The sequence below is a fragment of the Crinia signifera genome, chromosome 8, assembly GCF_055691185.1.
Source record: "Crinia signifera chromosome 8, ASM5569118v1, whole genome shotgun sequence".
NCBI lineage: Eukaryota > Metazoa > Chordata > Amphibia > Anura > Myobatrachidae > Crinia > Crinia signifera.
In genome coordinates, this window is record NC_139224.1 from 28,755,797 (window position 1) to 28,778,767 (window position 22,971).

The 22,971-nt window shown below is 47.3% G+C and overlaps 1 protein-coding gene across 1 annotated transcript in view; it reads left to right on the forward strand.

Annotated features, from left to right (window-relative positions):
• The window catches only part of LOC146026965 (cadherin-related family member 3-like), a 57,178-nt gene that overhangs the window by 16,485 nt on the left and 17,722 nt on the right, over positions 1-22,971 (forward strand). The window contains exons 6-10 of the mRNA XM_083157995.1: positions 244-348; positions 2,377-2,567; positions 7,719-7,896; positions 9,904-10,066; positions 19,152-19,242. Of these exons, the coding sequence (XP_083014121.1) occupies positions 244-348; positions 2,377-2,567; positions 7,719-7,896; positions 9,904-10,066; positions 19,152-19,242 (728 nt within the window). The remainder of the gene's footprint in view (positions 1-243; positions 349-2,376; positions 2,568-7,718; positions 7,897-9,903; positions 10,067-19,151; positions 19,243-22,971) is intronic.

The following is a 22,971-nucleotide window of genomic DNA, read 5'->3' on the forward strand; positions in this document are numbered from 1 at the left end:
GTCCGCCGCAATGGTTCATATTCGCGGTCAGGGGCAGCTAGCCCCTGCCTCATTGAATACGGGGGACAGCGAGGCTCCGGAACACGGCGACTGTGCAGCGAATCCTAAACAGGATTCGCTGCACGCCGTAAATATTTTCATTGAATACTGCCCATAGTTGGAACGTACAAATCCTGTGTTTGCCTCTGCTCAATGCTCAGTGTTGCCGATGTAACTCTTTGTTGCTCCTCTATTTCCATTCAGCTATACAATAACTGTGACTATAAGTGACGGTGCGCTATCAAACTCTGCAAATATAAAGGTTTACATCACCAATGTGAACGACAATGACCCAACACTGACTTGCGTGTAAGTACTATATATCGTTATATGAACATAGTCTTATTAATGCAAAGTTCAAAAACAGATTTTAGGAAAGTGCATTAAAAACACAGAAATGTTCCGGGTAGTTTGGCACTTGAGGTTGAATTTCATGTGTTATGTATATCATACAAATAATCAAAATGATAGATTACAATAAAGGGCACTGGTTAAATCCCCTTATGCAATTGACGAATTGACACTTTGACAAATGTGAAAGTGAACAAAAAGTGAAAATGACACATAAACATATTAGGCATCGGTAATGTTGGTGATAACAACTGAATAGGGGCCACCTTCTGTCCAGAAGTCCCAATTAAAAATCTAAAAATGACTGATACTATATTATAGTCTTGCAGAATTGTTTAATAATACATTTCCCCCCCCAGCACACTGAGTGGTAATAGTAACCAATCTAGAACACTACATGATAATAGAATTCAGAGATATTGGTTACATATACCTGCGCAGGTGTATGATATGCCCCCAAGCCACGTCAAGGCTTCTCTGTATATTGGGGGTCCCTAGCGCTATATCTAGTTGAAGGGTGTGGCACCCCAAAAACTGTCATAAGCTAGAAAGCCCAGTGCGGCACGCCAGTGAGATACTATAGTGTTAATAATTGGTGATAGGAAGCCGAAGCTATATATAAAGAGAGAGATTAAAAAAAAAAAAGCTTTCTAGCTTATGACAGTTTTTGGGGTGCCGCACCCTTCATCTAGATATAGCGCTAGGGACCCCCAATATACAGAGAAGCCTTGACGTAGCTTGGGGGCATAGCATACACCTGCGCAGGTATATGTAACCAATATCTCTGAATTCTATTATCATGTAGTGTTCAAGATTGGTTACGAATACCACTCAGTGTGCTGGGGGAAAAAATGTCTTGTTTTACTTAACCAGTATTAACCCCTCCCTTGCATGCACCTGAATGGTATTACTGAACTAATTTGAGCATCTACCACTATCTGTATGAAAATGGTTTAATAAACTCACCATCGGGTATCTCCAGGCCCACACTTTAAAACTTACTAAATCAACCATAACTTAACCTTAACTTATCTAATAACTTAACCTAAAATAAAGACACAGACACAAGTGCTGGCATTTCAAAATGAATGTCAATTTATTTTGACAATTAACTATATAACTATAAATGGTGGCGGCACCAAAGAACGGTCAATATAGGAATGTGGGGGTTGAACATCACCATGCATACAATTCGCTGGTGGTCACTCTCCCTACACAAACCACCCGGACAGAAGGTGTGGCCATCCCCCGTGCAGAAGCATGGCCCGTGACAATCGATGTCAAGGGAGAGTGCAGCCACTATCTACATACACACAGATCTATTAGAGATGACCTTTCTTTACCCCTGCCGAAGAAGAAAAATAGGGAAGGGTGGGGCTTCTCAGGACAGAGGCAGATCACTCTAGCACGTGATCACTCCTAACCATTCTAATTCCTCCCCCTTGCTCTGATAGGCCTTATGCCCACCTTCATTACCATAACACATGACTAGCTACTAAAGTGCAGCCTGCAAGAACCTTTCGTTGGTTTATGCCTACCTCACTGCTTAGTCAGCATTCAGTGTTTCTTTTGATTGGTCATGCCTAAAATAGATTTATTCTACTTTCTACTATTCTACTATGGGATTTGGACAATACAATGTTGGGATGCTTACAATTCAGTTTTATCATGTTGACTGTTTACATTTTAAGCAGGGTATACTAAGCATTTCGGGCCGGATGCAGTATGGGTTGCATTGGCCGCAACACAATAGTGATGCACCCACAAAATCTTACATACATGGCGAGGGGAAATGGTGGCGAGGGGGCGGGTATTCCCCGGAGGTCGCAGGGAGGCATCACATGCTGTGAGCTTTGCAGGTTACCGAGTCTATTAGTATGAGCGCCTCCTTGGTGTGTCTTGTGCAAAAACATCAGTAGTTCGGCCTGATTCCTGTGGAAACAATGGCAAGAGTACTGGAATAAGAACATTATCCCCTTAAAACAGCTTTTTCAGTATCATTGCAAGTGGCATTACGACACAGACGGAAACATCTGGGAACACGGTGACAATTAAGCTGGATGAGGAGCTTCCAGTTGGAACAACAGTGAACACCTGCACAGGTTATGACGCAGACCAAATGAATGATCTCACCTTTCTGTTGGACCCCGGAAATACCTACTTCACAATTCACAAAGGTAATATAGTCTCTTTGTAAGCAAATGCATCCAGTACCTCATTTAGGAAGCGTACCAGATATTCAGTACAAAATACCTCGGTGCGTACCAGATAGTCAAGGCAGTATACATCAACACTGGCCAAACTCAGTGCAAGGCAGTATACATCAACACTCGCCACACTCAGTGCAAGGCAGTATACATCAACACTCGCCACACTCAGTGCAAGGCAGTATACATCAACACTCGCCACACTCAGTGCAAGGCAGTATACATCAACACTCGCCACACTCAGTGCAAGGCAGTATACATCAACACTGGCCACACTCAGTGCAAGGCAGTATACATCAACACTCGCCACACTCAGTGCAAGGCAGTATACATCAACACTCGCCACACTCAGTGCAAGGCAGTATACATCAACAGTCGCCACACTCAGTGCAAGGCAGTATACATCAACACTCGCCACACTCAGTGCAAGGCAGTATACATCAACACTCGCCACACTCAGTGCAAGGCAGTATACATCAACACTCGCCACACTCAGTGCAAGGCAGTATACATCAACACTCGCCACACTCAGTGCAAGGCAGTATACGTCAACACTCGCCACACTCAGTGCAAGGCAGTATACATCAACACTCGCCACACTCAGTGCAAGGCAGTATACATCAACACTCGCCACACTCAGTGCAAGGCAGTATACGTCAACACTCGCCACACTCAGTGCAAGGCAGTATACATCAACACTCGCCACACTCAGTGCAAGGCAGTATACATCAACACTCGCCACACTCAGTGCAAGGCAGTATACATCAACACTCGCCACACTCAGTGCAAGGCAGTATACATCAACACTCGCCACACTCAGTGCAAGGCAGTATACATCAACACTCGCCACACTCAGTGCAAGGCAGTATACATCAACACTCGCCACACTCAGAGTGGGAGGACTCATTTCATGGGACACACTCTGCAAAGGTGTAAATGTCGCATCAAATGTCCACTTACAGCATGAATGACCCTTATACCTTAGAACCAAGGAGATAGTTGGGACTTTACTGGGCCTGTCTGCAAGAGAAGTACCCTCCCCTCACATGTGTCAAAGGGAGAATGGTGGTGGAGTATACAGTATTGACAAGGGGAAAGTGTTGCATATGGTGTATATACTCTCCCCGATCTACCCATAGGATATATGCCCCCACACCATTCTCCACATATCACACGTAGCCCCCCCCCCCCTCCCTCACATGTTCCTACTTCCCGTGCTGTGTGGTGGACGCTATATGGTTCTGTGTGTACGGGTGACCGATGTATTGTTACATCAGTCGCCCGTTCGGCCGTGATCTAATGTGTACCTAGTGTGTACCTAGCATTGCTCCCACTGATGATGTCATTGGTTGTCTGACATCATGGTGCTGTAAGTAGTGTGAGCTCCATTGTGTAGTGCAGCAGCCTGAACCTTCCTCTACTGGACAACACAGGGGATTGGTAGGGGTATGGATCATATGATCGACCTAAAGATGGTCGACAGTCATTAGGTCAACACCTCTAGGTCAACATACAGCAAGGTCAACATAGGTCTATGTCAACATGGGACAAGGTCGACAGAGATAAGAGATATGGATCAGACCACCACCAAAGACAATTTTGAGTGTCTACCCCACAACATAATCTTGACCCATAGCCTAAATACTTACCTCTCCTTCAAAGCTGCTGTAATCGTCAGAAAAAAAGGTGCCCATAAACATCTGCGCTTGTGCAGTAGAGAAATCACCAAGAAATGATGCCAGTGCTATTTTCCAGAGATCAGTGTATGAGCAGTGGAGTATTGCAGTCCTGTCTCGCCTGCTCCTTTGAAAACGTCCCTCACAAAATGGCCATGAGCAGGACTGCAGACAAGTATGTGTGCAGGTCCTGGCAGCTACGGACCCAGGGGCAGCCACCGCACGGGTGGGGGTTTCTCTGACAATGAGCAGAGCCGCTGTGACAACCGGGGCAGCCAAGGGGGGTGGGGGGGGATGGGGGGGGTAGGGTACTAATCACCCAGGCGCGGGCTTGCTGGAGGGGCCAGACGGGGGCCCTGGTCCCGCCCCCTTCCCCTCTTTCCCTCTGAGCAGCAGCAGGACACACCTCTACATCATGTGGTGTGCTGACAGCAGGCTCAGCATGGGTGTCTCACTGACAGCATGGTGTAGGTGTGTGCTGCTGCTGAGGAGGGGGGGGGGCAATAACAACCCCCCTTGACTTTAGCATGTTTTTTCAATCCCATCTAAACATTTGGGGGGGGGTGGCCTAATTATGGGAGGTGACCACACCTCCCACAATTATGCCACGCCCCCACAATTTTACCGGGGCCAGGCATACCTCTCAGCTGCCCTGGTGACACCTAGCAGGTAATAGGAGGGTAGAGGGGGGGGGGGGGGGGTGTCTCAACTTTTCTTGGAGGGAGGTTCCGAGTTGTTCATTATGACACTACACAAGGGTCCTCTCTTAGGACCTTATTCTGGTTCGGCCGGCCAAACGTACGTACGTTGCGTATCACCGTACATTTCCCGTACGCGGACGTTGAGCGAAAGCCCACCCACAAAACATCCGCATATGGACGGTCACAAACACCGACAAAGGGGAGTGGCGTACACTTGAGCGTACGCCACCGTACACGGACGGATCTCCTCTTAGACACCGACAACTGGCGTACAACAGAGCGTACACCACCGTATATGGGCCCTTATTCTGGTTGGTGCGGTCAGAGCCGCACACGGGGCTCCGACCGCACAAACCAAGGGCCGCCCACCAGACGGATCGCCACGGCCGTCCGTACACGGACGGCTGGCGATCCGCATTAAAATGGTGGAGGCTACGCCTCCACCATGGTGGGAGCTGCCCCCTGCATTCGATGGTCGTCGACCATCGAAGGCAGGCCCGCACGCCGCGGCAGCTCCCGCAAGCTAAGACCACACGGACAATCGTCCGTGTGGTAGCTTGTATGGGGGCTGAAAGCTGACATCCGGCGACGTCAGCTTTCCGCCCCCATGTCATGGTAATGAGGGCGTCATGCCCTCATTACCATGCATACGCCCCGCGTTTGCATGGGAACGCCCATGAAACGCGGGGCGTACACATAGGGAAATGAGGGGATGAAGCCCCTCACGCCCCTATACGCCCCCTTTGCGGCGGACGAAATACGTCTGCGGCGAAGGGGGCTGCACATGCGCAGATTGACCTCTGCGCATGTGCAGAGTCCAAACATCGGCGGTACGGCCGCACGCGGGCCGTACCGACCGAATCAGAATAAGGGCCATGGACGGGTCTCGTCCGTTTTCACACCAACATCTTCCGGCTATCTGAGCGTTCGCCACCTTGCACGGACGGGTGTCGCCTGTTTTTAACGGAAAACTCAGCGTATGTCACCGATCGTGAGAGTGAGCGTACGTCCGTGCACGCTGGCATACCCTTCACATATATGGACCTGCTAATCTAGCCTTTCAACTATGATTAAGTCAATTAAATGAATTATTCTAATTGTTCATCAATTATTGTTTTCTATGACCTCAATTGTCTACCTTAATGAACAGCCTAATAAAAATACATTTTACCCCTCCTTACATGTATTTTTATTATGTTCTAATGTTGCATTTTAATCACTATCTATGTGTCCCCACATTGCTGTTACTTTTAAATCAACTTATGTTGGGGTTACAGTGAAAACGTTGACACATGTCGACTTGTGTAGATTGAATGTGCTGCTGTTTAAAGTATATGAAAACACTTACTGAATGTGTGTAAATGGTTACAAAATAACTACCTTAGCATATATAAGCAGGTCTTAAAATGATTCTTACCTTAAATTAAACAAACCTTTAAATGTAGAGAAGTATAGAAAGATAAGCTTCCAATGTGTTTGAGTGCTGTGTGTGGCTTGCAGGTAGTGAAATAATGGTTTGGACTTAATAGACTGCAGCATTGCTTATTACATTCAGGTGTATGTGTTTGAGTAGTAATCAGCGTTAATTAGCAGACACAGGTGTCCGCTCTCATGCGGTATCTCTAGGGGTGGTCTGGAGGTGGCGGCGGCCACCTGTTTTATGTCCGAAATGCACGGTGCTTTCGCCGATCGAAACCGTACATTTTTGTGCACATCCCCCGTGTACGCCCATGTTTACGCCCAGTTTCCCTCATTATTTCGGCCGCTCCCCTCAACACGCCCCTATGCCGCCCACAATGACCGTACTCTTGCGGACACGTTTTTTCGCACGGAAAGACCCGTCCGTGAGCGTTGTGAAGTCGCCGCGCCTGCGCATTGCGGAAGGTACGCATGCGCAGATAAAAAAAAAACAGATCCGCCGGCGTACGTTAATAACGTACGAACCAGAATAACCCCCTTAATAACAGTCAGATGCTGGCTTGGCTAAAACTTTGTGTCACGACACTTTATCTTTCTCCAAGTTTTAATACATTTCCCCCTGAAAACCCCCCTCTAATGGTAGGTACATTTTCTATTTATACTGTAATTACGCATGTTGTGTTAAGTTATGGTAATTAACATTGATTGGCTTACTATAAAGGTGACCATACATGCACCGATTTTACCGGTGTGATGCTTGATGCGCGCTCCGACATACTTTCTGTACTGTCTTTTGATCGCATCGCACGCACGATGCGCATGCACAACACATGCAATCAGATGCGATGCGATTTAGCACAAAACGCACCGTAAAATCGCTGCGTGTATGGCCACGTTCTTTAGTTTGACTAGATTAAACTGGGTACAGGTATGAGTCATTGGGTCAACCAATATTAGGTTGACATAAATTGAGTCGACCACTGAAAACTGTGAAAAATGTCGACCTTTTGACTGTCGACCTACTGCTTGTGTCAACCTTCCAACCCTGTCGACCTATTACATGTATTGACCAAAGCCATGCAGACCTACAGTGGTCGACACAATGTATGTCAACCTAACGGCCGTATATTAATTAAACAATGTGCATAGTTAAAAACTAACTTTATTTTAAAATCCGTGAGTAAATCCCCCCTATTTGTGGCCTTGCCAAGAGATAGAAGCAGAGAAACATCAAAGCCCTGAGATTCGCTGGTTGTCCGTAAAAACACGATGATCATTTTATTGTGTATGAGGAAAAAAGAAAGTAAATGATTTTTATCCAACAGAGACGGGAACCGTAATCATCATTTCCAGGATGGACGGCGAGGCGTTCGGCTTTGTCAGCGTTCAGTCCTATACTGTGAAAGTATGTGACAGGGACAATAAGTGCGCCTCTATCTTAGCGACAGCGGAAATACTTCCAATTAACGATAACCCCCCGTTCTGTAGTCCGTACTTGTATTGGTGAGTGTCTCGATCTGTGTTTTAATGTACGTTACATGGACAGTGGGGGAAAATGACTAAGATGTGTATTCTACTTCTTGTGTTGCTCCTAGACCAAAAATACAAATATTGTTTTTCATGTCAGGTGCGTTTCGTGAAAGGTAATCAGTGTGTTTAACATATTTCCGACCACTATGGCTTCTGTACATTGCCACAGAATATCTATCCAATCGCACTTTGCTTTTTTTACATTTATTATTTATAAAAGGTTTACATCGTACCTCCCAACATTCTCAAAAAGTTGCGAATCCCAGGTGACCTTGCTGCCCTTTCTGGAAAAGGGGTGTGTCCTTGGAAATGGGAGTGTGGCTTGTCCGCAGGACAATGCTTCCTCCGGGTGGTGCCTGCTTGGGGTGGACGGCTGACATCACAACACTCAGAACCTTTTTTTCCAGGGCCCAGAGAGGTGGCGGAACTCCTTTCCCCTAACATCCCCCCCTCCCCTCATTAGGCAGAGCCTAGACCAGTGCCAGGGAGTTTGAGCCCTAAGTCCCAAAAAGGGATAATGGTTACACAAGGAAGTGGTGTGGTCACACAATAGTAACTCCAATAAAAACAACAACACACAGTAGCACAATCATATACACTCTACACTGCATGTAGTGCCCTTGATTTATATTAAATCGCACAGTAATGCCCCTTATACACATAGGAGGAAATTTACTAAGATGTGTATTCTACTTTGCATGCGATGTTGTTTTGGGCAACCAATCAGATCCTGTCTACTATCTTCTAGAGGGTGCTAAATAAATAAGAAGTAGATTCTGATTAGTTGCCCATAGCAACATCACATGTGAAGTAGAATAGACATCTTAGTAAATTTCCCCCACAATGTCCACAGTTGTGCTGCTTATACGCATCTGTCTCTGTCACTCCAAGAGCTCACTGTCTATGTCCCTCAGCAGCCCCATGCCCTTAGTCCCTCAGCAGCTTCCCCACCTCTGAATGCCTTCAGCCCCCTCTCACCCTGTCTTCAGCAAGCACAGGGCCTGCTCCTCTTAGGCCAGTATTCAATGAGAAAAATTTGCCTTGTTTTATGGCGAGTTTGTGCTGTTTTCACGTTGGAAGGAACATTTTGCTCTCCAAAAGTGAACCACCCTATTCAATGTGATATTTTTGCCGTCTTTTTAAGTGATTTTCGCCGTGTCTCTCCGTGTAGCAATTCACCATCTTTTCATGGAGAGCTGGAATGTGAACTTTTAAACTAAAAGTTTTTTTTTTTAAATTTTGGTGTCAAAAAATCAGGATTTTTTTCTGTGAAGGGGCATGTTATTTTTATTCATGTGCTTATAGCACATGAATATATATTTAATTTAAAAAATATATTTTTTTTTAACATTTTTTTTTTTTTACACAGAGCAGCCAGCAGGGGGCCGGAGCTCTCGAGCCGCACATTAGATATTCATATATTCACTGCACCCGATCATTACATATGCACGATCGGGTGCAGTGAATACTGGGTCCCCCGCTGGCTATAGGGGGGGCAGCTTGTGCTGCCTGGGTCCCGGGGAGCCCACCTCCCCTCCACATATGTTCTGGGGCAGCCAGGGAGACTTTAATCTCTCTGGCTGCTTCCGTCCCCCGGCTCCCTGCCAGCTCCCTGCCGCGGACGCTCGTCCGCTGCAGGGGTTAAGACTCGCCGCGAGTGGCGGCGAGTCTTAACCACATTGAATAGTGGGAGCAGGAGCGGCAGCGAGCCCTCCGGAACAGGGTGAGTGCATGGCGAGAGAAAAAATCTCTCGCCATGCACGGATAATTTTTTTCATTGAATACTGCCCACAGTGGCTCTTCTTCACTTCAGAGGTGGTGATGGCATGTCATCACATAAACCGTTCCAGAAGAAGGGACAGGCTTTATGTTGGAACTACTGTTCAGGGCCTTGGAGAGGTGGAACTTAGTTCCCCCTACCATTAAAGGTGGCGGAACCCCATTCCCCCTCACTTTAACCCCTCCTTATTTCCCCTTCAGGTTTACAGAACCAGAGCCCATTGCAGAAAACTCCATTGTCGCAACCTTGAATTGTCAGGATCCAGATGTCCCACCAGATGCTCTGGAATATCGCCCCCACAGCGGGCCACTTGGGGTAGACAGACTTTTCCGGCAGATGGCGGGCAGCCCAAATGTTATACAGGTGAGGTGCTAGCTGCAGTTACATCGCTCTTCCACGGTATATCGCAGTAAGCAGGAGTTCATTATTTACGTTTTTGCAGCAAAACAGTTTACACCATTAGCCTAATTCATGTATGTGTGCGATGGCCATTTACAACGCAGCGGAGGGGTCATCGTTGGACTGCGCAAATGTGTCACACTGCAATCTCACTTGCAATGAGGTTTTCAGAAAAAATTATTGACAGGAAGTGACTTTTTGGCGGTGGTACTTGCAAAAACATCGCACCTGGGTCGCTACTGCTGTGTTCACTCTTATGTGTTTAAACAGCACTAGAGGGGGGGGGGGGGGGGGTATTGTGGGGGTTATTTTGGTTCACTCTTTCTGATAAAATCCTTCTTAGATGGACAATACCATGTGCACTGCAGGGGGGCAGGTGTAAAATGTCCAGAGAGAATTAGATTTGGGTGAGTTATTTTGTTTCTGTGCAGGGAAAATACTAACTGCTTTATTTTTTACACTGCAATATAGATCTCACTTTGAAGTAAAACCCCACCCAAATCTAACTCTCTCTGCACAAGTTACATCTGACCCACCTGCAGTGCACATGGTTTTGTCCATCTAAGAAGAAATTTGTCAGAAAGAGTGAACCAAAATAATCCCCTATGTGTGTAAGCGGCATTACGGTGTGTGGCATATTGTGAAGACGGCATTACTATGGTGAGGGGGGAGGAACCTTGCTCTGGGCACCATGTCACCTAGCTGCACCTCTGATGCGGGCATATACTTGTACAGCTATAGATTTATGTGTGTAGATTCTCCCGGTTTGGTAAATATGTATTTATTTTTATAGGAAAAAGTCATAAGATTGCATCTCCTGAAATAGACTGCTGGTATATGACAGCTGAAATATAAAAACACAAACTCCGTCACAGTACAGATAATACACTGCAAGCAAATCCTCGCTGTTCTCTTTGTCAGTAATTCCCAAACGCGTCAGTAACTGCTGCAACCTGCACCAAACCTGTTAGAATTCCATGCAGGTCTGATGCCGAGAGTCGGCAGCACTGAATGCCAGCAGCCGCACCCAGGGCCTGTTGCTGATTTAGAACATGTTAAACATGTCCCCCTTAAACGTCTTTTCTAGCGTAAACAATCCTAAATGGTTCAATCTATCTTCATAGCTCAAATTCTCCATTCCCGTTACTAGTTTTGTTGCTCTTTGGACTTTTTCCAGTTCTATGATGTCCTTTTTATAGTGTGGGGCCCAGAATTGTACTTCATATTGCAGATGTGGTCTAACCAATGCTTTGTACAGTGCCATAATTACATTTGCGTTCCTAGTCTCCATGCCCCTTTTTATGCATGCTAGTATCCTGTTGGCCTTATTTGTTGCTATATGACATTGAGCACTACACCCCAGTTTGTTATCTATTTGGACTCCTAGGTCCTTTTCAAGTTCTGAATTACCTAGTGCCTCCCCTTTGAAACAGTTGTCTCAGGACGACGAAACACGTCAGCCCACACTCTTGATTTGGACTTGGACCTGTTATACACCCCACTTGGACCAGCTCTCCACCACCCTTTTGCATTGGGACCCTCAATACTCGCCATAATCACTGTACATTTACATCTGGGATACCCAGGGCCGGCACCACCACTAGGCAGGTCTAGGCATTTGCCTAGGGCGCCGGCCACTGGAGGGCGGCAGTTCGCCCCTAGACCCCCGTGCAAAGGGGTACCTGCTGCGCCGTCTGGGGAGCGGGCAGGGGGTCCATGCCGGCTTCTGACAGGAGCCTGCAGTGGTGTCCTTGCCGCGTGTGTACCTGCGGCGCTGTGTATAAAGCTGGCGGCGTTGGGGGTTCCTGCAGTGCATTTATCCACATTGAACCTCATTTTCCAATTTTTTTGCCTGAAGCCTGGAGACATCCTCAGTTGATCTAATTGCTCAGTTTTGTGTCATCAGCAAAAATGTAAACGCTGCTGAGTATACCCACCCCAATATCATTAATAAATATATGAAATAAAAGGGGCCCTAGTACCGACCCCTGTGGCTCTCCACAGGGGTACTAGTATCATATTCGATATTGCTCCGTTTACAACCACTCTCTGTTCACTATTTTGCATCCAGCTCCTTACCCATCTACAAATTCTTACCCCTATTCCCAGATCTTTCATTTTATTTATCAACCTCTTATGTGGAACCGTGTCAAAAGCCTTAGCGAAATCTAGGAAGACCACGTCTACTGCATTCCATTATCAAGGTTGTTGCTAACATCCCCATAAAAACCTATTACATTTGTTTGGCTTGATTAGACTGTGAAGCTCTAAATATTTTTGGATACCATCCCTTAAAAATCCCTCAATTAATTTACCCATTATTGATGTTAAGCTCACAGGTCTGTAATTAGCTGGGTCGTCCCTTTTTCCTGTTTTGAATATTGGCACTACCTCAGCTATTCCCCAGTCTTTTGGTACCTTACCAGATGAAAAAGAGTTTTAAAAAAGTAATACAGAGGGTTCCCTTAATTCCATTAGTACCCTACGATGAATCCTGTCTGGTCCTGGGGTTTTGTTTGTTTTGATTTTGTTGAGCCGTAATGTTATCTCCTCTGTCGTGGAAGACACAGTTGTGAGGCACCATCTAGTACAAGGAGTATTTTTACCTGTAGGTACATGCCAGGGGATCTAATCGTGGCACACATATGTGCAGCCTGTGTGACCTGGGTTAGTTATTATATATGTATATCTGCGTGGTGTGTCAGTACCACTGTGCGACACTTATACTTACAGCTGCAATGCTTCGGTGCTCCTGATTCTAAGCAACCTGAGCTTATCCAATCAGAGCTCAGAGCAGGACACTCTGACTTTGACATGTTGACTCCAATGAGCTCCTCTTTAACGTTCCCCATCTTGTCTGTCCCCAGACCCCCACATTGGCAAGCAGTTATGAATTTCCTGTAGGTTTTATTTTATATAGGGGCAGTAGGGATAGTGTAATGGTTAGCATTACTGCCTCACAGCGCTGAGGTCATGGGTTCTATCCCCACCATGGCCCTAACTGTGCGGAGTTTGTATATTCTCCCCGTACTTGCGTGGGTTTCCTCTGGGTACTCCGGTTTCCTACCCCATTCGAAAAATATACTGGTAGGCTAGTTGGCTTCCAACAAAAATTAACCCTATAATGTCTGTGTGTGCGTGTACATGTGGTAGGGAACATAGATTGTAAGCTCCACTGAGGCAGGGACTGATGTGAATGTTCAAATATTCTCTGTAAAGTGCTGCGGAATATGTGTGCGCCATATAAGAAACTGTTAATAAATAAATAAATAAATATAGATTCCAAGAATTCTAGTTACATTTTTAGTTAAAAATCCTTTATATACTGCAAGCTCTGGGTAATGAAGTATTTTATGAAGTGTGTGATTTAATTCATGTTACTTTTTAAATTAAAATGACCCCAAGGTTTGTACTTTGTATTACAATGGAAAACGGTTGACACATTGTTGCCAGCATTTCGTAAGGCCCCTTTCAAAATCTTGCATTTGCCCATGTGAGTAGCGGTATCATTTAAATTGGCATCATGCGGGCTATAGTATACAGATCTAGGACACATCCTCCCTATCTTCACATAAAGGGCCTTATTCAGATCTGATCGCAGTACAAATTTGTTTGGAAAATGGGCTGCAGGTGAGGCAATTGTAACCTGTGCAGAGAGAGTTAAATTTGGGGGGGGGGGGGGGTGCTGAAACTAAAATCTAAATTGCAGTGTAAAAATAATGCAGCCAGTATTTACCCTGCACAGAAACAAAATAACTCACACAAATCTAACTCTCTCTATACATGTTACATCTGCCCCACCTGCAGTGCACATGGTTTTGCCTATTTTCCAAACAAATTTGTACTGAGCTCAGATCTGAATAAGGCCCAAATTGTGGTTCAAGCTACTTCCGCATTTAATCATGTTGTCTGTCAATCATAATGTCGACATCCAAAGTGTTAACACGTCATTTTGAGTGTCATAATGTCGATATGATAAAAATGTTGACAGTTGCAGAATATCGCACAGTTAAAACAATTGTCGAGATCATGTACCAGTGGCAGTTGACATTCTATCAGTATCAATATTTTGTAAGTTGACATTGTGGCTATTGACACTCTGCATGTGTCACCATTGTAGACATGTATCTGGTGACAGGGCTGCCATCAGGAGTTTTGGGGCCCAGGATTCATTTCCAGTCCGGGGCCCACCTCCTCACTTGACTTATTGTAACCCAGCTCCTGCTCCCCATCTCCTCTTCTGCTGAGCTGCAGCCCGGAGGTTCCGGAGCACAGGCTTCTTCAACGCAGGAAGCCGGCGGCCAATAAAAATGCAGCACCGGGTGGTAAGCCAATCAAAGCTTGCATACCGGCAGCCGCTCTGATTGGCTGTGGTTAAGCAAGCTCTGATTTGCTCAAAAGTCGGCGCAGCATTTTAATTGGCCGCCGCTCTCCCGGGTAGAATAAACCTGCGATCTGGGACCTGCTTTACCCGAGGTAGTCGGTGGTGGTGGTGGTGGTGGTGGTGGTGGTGGTGGGGGGGGGGGGGGGGGGGAGGGTTTGCGGTGGGAAAGATGAGCTGTACCCACAATACCCCCCTATTGGAGGCTCTGCCTGGTGACATAACCAGATATTTGTGGGCCCCATAGCAATAGTTTAGCAATTGATGGTGATAAATGTATGTAAAACATATCACTTAGACAGCAAAGATGGGCCCCCTTCAGCTCTGGGCCCCATAGCAGCTGCACCCCTTGCACCTATGGTAGTTATGCCCTTGGACATGACAGTTTCTACGTAATGATTGTCGCGATTGTGACTGTCAGCAAGAAATACTGATGGCACCAACGGTCAGAGCTGAAATTTCTGGTTCCAGCAGCAGAGCTGTATCAAAGAAGTCTGTCTATGGTGTGATGACTAGTTGGCACTCCCATGTAATTTCCCACTGGTATCACAAATGTGTAACAGTTTTATGTGTGTGAGAAGATGATTATGTAGGAGGTAGGGCACAGGGCTGAACTGAACGGCAGCCACGATCCGCATGCCAGAGATATTTCAAACCTAGACTGGGAATTAGGAACAGTTGGCAACTCCGTATTTGGATGATTTGCAACATTTATATTCAAATTGTTCATGTTCCTGTTATTGTTTAGCTCAAAAGCAACAATTTCATTTATCTGCTTCTCTGCAGAATTAATGAAGGTTTTCAGGGTTCAGCAAAATTGTTTCAACAAAGCGAAGAAAGAGAAAAACGAATAACAGTTATGGCAGTTTGCCGGGTTTTGTAGTGCGGAATAGGGAAAGAGTGCGTGTATGTGTGTGTGTGTGAGTGTGGGGGGGGGGGGGGGGGGGGAGTGAGATGTGGTAGTGTTGGTATCTTTTTATATTCAGTAATTGTCATGTCAGTTGTCAGCTGAAAAATCCTGCACACACACACAGATGGGTTATCAGTGTTTAAGTATTTACATCAGGGTTGCCTACCCTCCCGGAATGGCCAGGAGGATCCCGAAAATCGGGTCCTCCTCCCGGCCCCCCGTAAAGGTGGGCAACCCTCCCGGATTTGGGGGGTCCCCCACGCCACCCCCCGATTGCGGTGTCTTCCTCCTGACCTCTGCATTTAAATGCAGCAATACGCAGGTCTCAGATGAGGGGGCAGAGCTAAAATGTCCACAATCGCATCGTCGGGGCTTAATGACGTCATGCTCAAGCTCCGCCCCCCCGAACTGCAGCTGGAAGCAGGGCCGGTGCAAGGCACCGGAGCATCCCAGGCGAGTCGGGGTGGGGGCGCCCCGGTGCCGGGGGGAGGGATGGGGCGGGGGGGGGGGTGGTACCTGTATAAAAAATTGCTGCCCCGGCGTCCCTGCAGTGCTGGGGCGGTCAGGGGTGTCCGTGCCCTAGGGGTACCTGCGGCGCCGTCATGTGTATAAAGCTGGCTGCGGCCGGCGGGGTCCCTGTAGTGAATAGCAAATAACTAGCGCTTCCGGCACCGCCGTGCGCATTGCGCTAGTTATTTGCTATTCACTACAGGGACCCCGCCGGCCGCAGCCAGCTTTATACACATGACGGCGCCGCAGGTACCCCTACGGCACGGACACCCCTGACCGCCCCAGCACTGCTGGGACGCCGGGGCAGCAATTTTTTTACACAGTTCGCTGGGGGTGAGGGGCGAACTGCCGCTCTCCAGGTGCCGGCACCCTAGGCAAATGCCTAGAGCTGCCTAGTGGTGGCGCCGGCCCTGGCTGAAAGTCTCCTCTCCATGCATCTCCCGGAGAGGAGCCTGATAAAGTCGGCAACCCTGATTTACATTTGGAACATGAAGAACAATAATTCACTGTTTATATGATCAATTACAGAGTGCAAATTTACATAGGGTGTAGAGATATTTGACATTAAGTGCCTTATTCTAGTTCACTCTCTCTGACAAAATCCTTCTTACAGATGGAGTGGGTCTCGCTCTTGCAGGGGATGGCGGAAGATTCGCCAGCTGCCATCCCCCGCCAGCTGCCATAAGGGGACACGTGCGCACGAGATGCGCGCGCATCGCCTTACAAAGGGGCTCCCCCGGGTCTCCGCCGCCTCGCTGAGGTTCAGCCGAGGTCCCTGCTGACTTGCCTGCCCGCCCCCCTAACCCTGTCTGTCTCCCTGAAGCGACAGGGAAACTGAGACGCGCGTGTGCGTGTGAGACTGACATTACTTGGTCCTGCCTCCCATGCCATAAAACGTTGTAATTCGCGGGCTATCACATCATTTTAGCCCCGCCTCCACTTGGCACAGACATCCGATTGGTGAGTGAGCAAGGGGGCATTCACTCCCCAGGTAGGTTTACGCGCTCACTAGGCAGCGAAAGAACGCTGCCTAGTGAGTGGTTCTGAATCAGGCCTTTTTTTTTGAAAGTGTGATGCTAATCCTTTCGGAAAAGGTTCTTGTCTAGACAGGCCTGTGTGCTACCCACAAGTGGAGCCGTTTGCTTGGACAATTAGCGGACTGTTTACCAATCTGGCAGAACATTGCATCACGTGTGGAATTAAGAAGAATCACTATAGATAAGTATTACACCAAACAATCCATGCTGTATCCTGCACTGTTCCTGCTAATATTGCCGTGCTGATCAGCATCATCAAAGCCTTTGTGTGCTGTAGTAGAAATTATTAGGACAAACAGTAACAAAGAAACATAGCTCAAGTCCATCTAAATCCTTTTAATTTCCTGATAGAAGCTTTGCAGTTTTGTGATTTCCAAATGTGATATCTTTGTATCATGGCTGCCTATCCTCTGTGGGAGACTCCATAAAATAGCAGCAATCTCCCTGTCTCCCTGCAGAGTCTAGCAATCTTCCCCTGATTTCAACTAGCCCACATTATGCAGCTGCTCCCTCTCCATCTGTGCCTCTGCCCCGTCTCCTTGTGTGCCTCTGCCCCGTCTCCTTGTGTGCCTCAGTTCCTTCTCCATCTGTGCCTCTGCCCCGTCTCCATCTGTAACTCTGCCCCATCTCCATCTGTAACTCTGCCCCATCTCCATCTGTGCCTCTGCCCCCATCTCCATCTGTAACTCTGCCCCGTCTCCATCTGTGCCTCTGCCCCCATCTCCATCTGTAACTCTGCCCGTCTCCATCTGTGCCTCTGCCCCCATCTCCATCTGTAACTCTGCCCCGTCTCCATCTGTGCCTCTGCCCCCATCTCCATCTGTAACTCTGCCCCGTCTCCATCTGTAACTCTGACTCGTCTCCATCTGTGCCTCTGCCCCCATCTCCATCTGCAACTCTGCCCCTCTCCATCTGTACCTCTGCCCCGTCTCCATCTGTAACTCTGCCCCCATCTCCATCTGTGCCTCTGCCCCCTCTCCATCTGTAACTCTGCCCCATCTCCATCTGTGCCTCTGCCCCCCTCTCCATCTGTAACTCTGCCCCATCTCCATCTGTGCCTCTGCCCCCATCTCCATCTGTGCCTCTGCCCCGTCTCCATCTGTGCCTCTGCCCCATCTCCATCTGTGCCTCTGTCCCCTCTCCATCTGTGCCTCTGCCCCGTCTCCATCTGTGCCTCTGCCCCCTCTCCATCTGTGCCTCTGCCCCCTCTCCATCTGTGCCTCTGTCCCCTCTCCATCTGTGCCTCTGCCCCCTCTCCATAAGTGCCTCTGCCCCCTCTCCATCTGTGCCTCTGCCCCCTCTCCATATGTGCCTCTGCCCCCTCTCCATATGTGCCTCTGCCCCCTCTCCATATGTGCCTCTGCCCCCTCTCCATATGTGCCTCTGCCCCCTCTCCATATGTGCCTCTGCCCCCTCTCCATATGTGCCTCTGCCCCCTCTCCATATGTGCCTCTTTATCAGTACACCTGTCCCCTCTCCATCAGTGCCTCTGTTCTCTCTCCATTTGTACTTTTGCCTCCTCTCCATCTGTGCCTCTATCCCCCTTCATCTGTGCCCCTGCCCCATCTCCATCTGTGCCTCTGTTCCGGAAACAGTAATGTACTTTGGATGGAAGGGGGTTTGTATGGGAGCCCGCTATTACACTGAGTGTGGGTGTGTTTGTGTGTGTGTGTGTGTATTGTGAATGCAGGCTGGAAGGTCGGGAGAGAGTGTGTGTGTGTGTGTGTATGGGGTAACCTACATTGGAGGTGGTGGTGTGGTATTTGCTGGTAATCTACTTAGGAGTGGGGCTAAATCGGTGTCTTCCTTAGGGCCCCATGAGGTCTGAATCCACCTCTGTCGGCTTTCCACACGGTCCCCGAACTCGTAGGCTTATTATATTTGACTCACAACACCCTGAAAGAACATTTTATGATTAGAGTAACAGCATTTAGTGGAATAATAAGCGGACTAGATCGGACAAGTGGTTCTCTTCTAGCATCAAATTCTATGTTTCTTATAAGTATCTGCACATTTAAATATATTTCTAAACACAATATTGTTACAGCCCTGGGTGTGGCACTTGTGGCCGTTACCAATTCTTCCAATTCTTCCAATGAAGACAGCATATGTCTAGTCATTCATGTGATAAATATATTGTTTCCCAATATGGTTAAAACCCCAGAGGAATGGTATTAATTGTTCTTCATTTATTTGCCTGTGTGTTACTAGGTCAGTGATACTTTGGTGTATGATACAGACCCAGTCACATCATATGAGATGATGGTATCAGTCTCGGATTCACCGGATACAGCACACACAGGTACAGTAAATCTCATCTAACAGAAAACATTGTCCATTCTAAAGGCGCCCATACACGTCCTCCCCCCTCCGTCGGCGCCGGGCAGGGGGTAATCTGCTCAGTGTGTATGCACTGAGCGGCTTTCCCCGCAGTGACGATTAACATCATCACTGTCCATACACGCTGGGCATAGTCGCCCAGTGTGTATGGACCTTTACTTTTATTCCTGTACTTCGTTGTAATTGTTAATTGTGCTATTGAAGATAACCACTAACCAGAACCTGTAGACACCAACGTTATTCTCCAGGTTCTGTGTAAACTTGTAAGCAGAGGAAATTATAACATGCCTGACATCCCCCATTCATGTTAATGAATTGCAAATAAGCAGAGAAATAAATTCCCTCTGAGGATGTAGTTATGCCAATAAGTTTTGTTGAATATTTTAATAAATTTGGCTTTGAATGTGCTACATATAACCTTTAAATTATCAACACTCCATTTTCCCACCACCTTCTGCTACTATTAAATATTAGGGTTAGGCTGTCAGAAGAGAGTGTTAGGGTTAGGCTGTGAAGAGAGAGTTAGTGATAGGCTGCAGAAAGAGAGAGTGTTAGGGTTTCAGGTGTGAACCCGCAGCCGTGACTGCTGTTTAGGACATCCACGGCAATGTCCTACACTGACTCTGTTGACCCCCAAGGTGGGGTGACTGACTCCTGCGGATGCTAGGCTTCGCCTGTAGTCGCCACATTTCAAGAAGCGAGTTAGGCCCGCTCTGGTGCAACCAGGTGTTATGTGGGGACAAAGAGTCAGCGACCCCCCAAGGGTACAGTCAAAAGGAAAACTGACTACAGGACCTGACTGGAAAAATAAGAAAGAAGGCAACTTGCCCAAATTAACTAATGCAGCTAATTGCGCCAGAGACCTAGTCGCCAACCACCAGTGACCACGTCGAATACACAAGAATAAATTACACCACACCAAAAAGCACACCACGAACAATACGCACAGAACACTGAACACAGAATAAGGCACCGGAAGTTAGCGCCCCAGCAAAAGCAAATAAGGATACAGCGTACTGCTGAGAGGACACCCTTGCACACCAAGCAGAGGGTGGGCAAATAAAGATATGCTCAGGAGAGTCACAAATAATAAGGAAATAAACCAGGCCCCTAGCAGGGACCAGGAATCAGCTGAAGAGACAGGGAACCACCACAGGGAATAATTCCCTGGCGCTGACAGGCACTGGTTCAGAGAAGAAATATGGCAGCTTGCCAGGACTTTATAAATAAACAAGGAACAAAACCAGGCTCCACTGGAGCATTTACATGACCTGGAACAGGCATAGCAGGACCGTGGAACATCCAGTAGCTCAGGATTGTAAAGAGCAGGCTGGGACAGGCTGGAGCAGACAGACAGGATGCTGCTACTGAAAGTAAGCAGGCTGGAACTGCCACAGGTCAGGAAGTAAGAAATAAAAAATAGTGCCTGCGCTGGCTGGTCCAAATAATTGTATCAGGCGTTTCTCAAAAATTAAACAACAATTTATTAAAATACACTCAAATAGAAATAAAAATTTACACTAGGCATGCAACTGACTTAGAGTCCATATTATGGGGTACATTGATCACTGGGATAGCGATTGTGCAAAATGGCTGAGAATTATAAGGTGCTATGAGATTATATTACCATCCTGGTCGGTCTGGAAGATATTCAATTAGCCAGATATGGGATCACAGTCCTGAATTGGCCCTGTTGTGGGCGGGGGCTTAGACGTTCCCCTCCGATGTAAGTGTCCTTTGGAGACTGGGATTTAGGGATCGTGCAGATATCCCAAGAGCTGGAACTCCAGTTTCTTCCAATTAGGACGTCGATGGATAGATGGTAGCTGTGTCCCTTGTTTTAGCAGCAAAGTTTAATGACCAAATTGTGGATGGGTCCCATTTAGGGAGATGCAGGGTCTCAGTCACCGGATCTCAGCGGCACAATAGGGGTTAATTTGAGAAGCTCAACGCGTTTCCCCGGATCTGACCTCCGGCTTCCTCAGGAGAAAGTGTGTCAATGTGAGCTCCTGGCTCACTATTTATACCTGAGGACTAATTGTCCATAGCATACACCTGAGTGTGATTACAATATTAAAAACCATCAAATAATATGAGAAACGTCTGTAACTACATAAAAAATACTTTTTCTTTTTGGAAAGAAGGCAGTCGAATTTACATAAATGCTTTTTTTGTACACAAAAGAATGTTTTAATCCACAATTGGGTATTTTATTTGCGGTCACGTGACCCGGACGTGGCATTCATTTTAATAATAAACCTTGAAACCTATAATCTGGGCATCAGATATGGTGAAAAAACATGGCCACGTAACAGGGTGCCCAGGGATCTGAACTGGGCCGCGGCTCCACGCACCGATTGCCGGTATCGGTGATGTGATCGCCGCGGGACCCGTCCACTCACCTGGACGCTACTCCGTCGTTGCCCGGCAACGCTCCCGGTCACATGCACGTCACATGACTCGGGAGCGTGCCGGACGGCGCGCAGTGACGTGCTCCCTTCCCCTCATTGGGTCGGGGCGTATGACGCCCTGTTCACGCACAGCGTATCGCGAGAACAAGGTCCACAGGTCAGGAAGGCTGCACACTGGGCTGAGTGCAGGGAGAAATTAACAAAAGACCAGCAGATGGCTGGTGGGCTCCTACCAGAGCAGTAACCTGACAGAGGGCCAGCAGGAAACAGGAACTAACAGCTACCTGCAAAAGGAACAGGAAGCTAGGACTCAGAAACTGAAGCTATCATTGGCAGGGCAGAGCTCTAGAGCAGGCATTCCAGCCATGGTCCTCAAGGCACACCAACAGTGCAGATTTTAGTGATATCCAGGCTTCAGCACAGATGGTTTAATCAGAATCACTAAGGTACTAATTAAGTCACCTGTGCTCAAGCCTGGATATCACTAAAACCTGTACTGTTAGTGTGCCTTGAGGACCGTGGTTGGGAATGCCTGCTCTAGAGAATGCCTTAAGAATGGCTCAAGTGATTAGTTTCACATGGGAGAGATCCAGGCAACACCAAGCTGTGATAACAAGCTCTTTACCACTCAGACTAGTGAATAAATTAAGTTCACAGAATATTGAGCTGTAATGACACAGACCTACCACTGGAGGCCACCAGAGAGTCAAATGCAAAACACAAACTGAACATAACACAAAACAGAACTGGACCATTAATCATGGTTCCTAACAGAGAGTGGGGGTTAGGCTGCAGGAAGGGAGAATTAGTGATAGGCTGCGGAGAGGGAGAGTTAGGGTTAGGCTGCGGGAAAGGAGAGTTAGTGATAGGCTGCAGGGAGAGAGAGAGTTAGAGTTAGGATCTGGGAAGGGAGATTTAGGGCTAGAAAGTTAGGGTTAGGCTGCGGGAAGGAGTTAGGGTTAAGCTGGCCATACATCTACAGATCGATTGTCAGATTGGGCTGTTTGGAATAAAAACCTGGTAATGGATGAGAGCAAATTGAAATGAAATTACTCTATCATTGTGAGCACACTGTGCATTGACATCATTACTGTGTAGCACACTCCCAACCAATCACTGACTCAGAGCAGCCACATCATGGATGAGAGCAAATGACAGTTGACCATTTGCTTTGAAATGATGGAAAACTGCCAAATTCTGTCATTCAGATATTACCAAGTTTTTGTCCCAACCAGCCCAATCTGACAATCGATCTGTAGCTGTATGGCCACCTTTAGGCT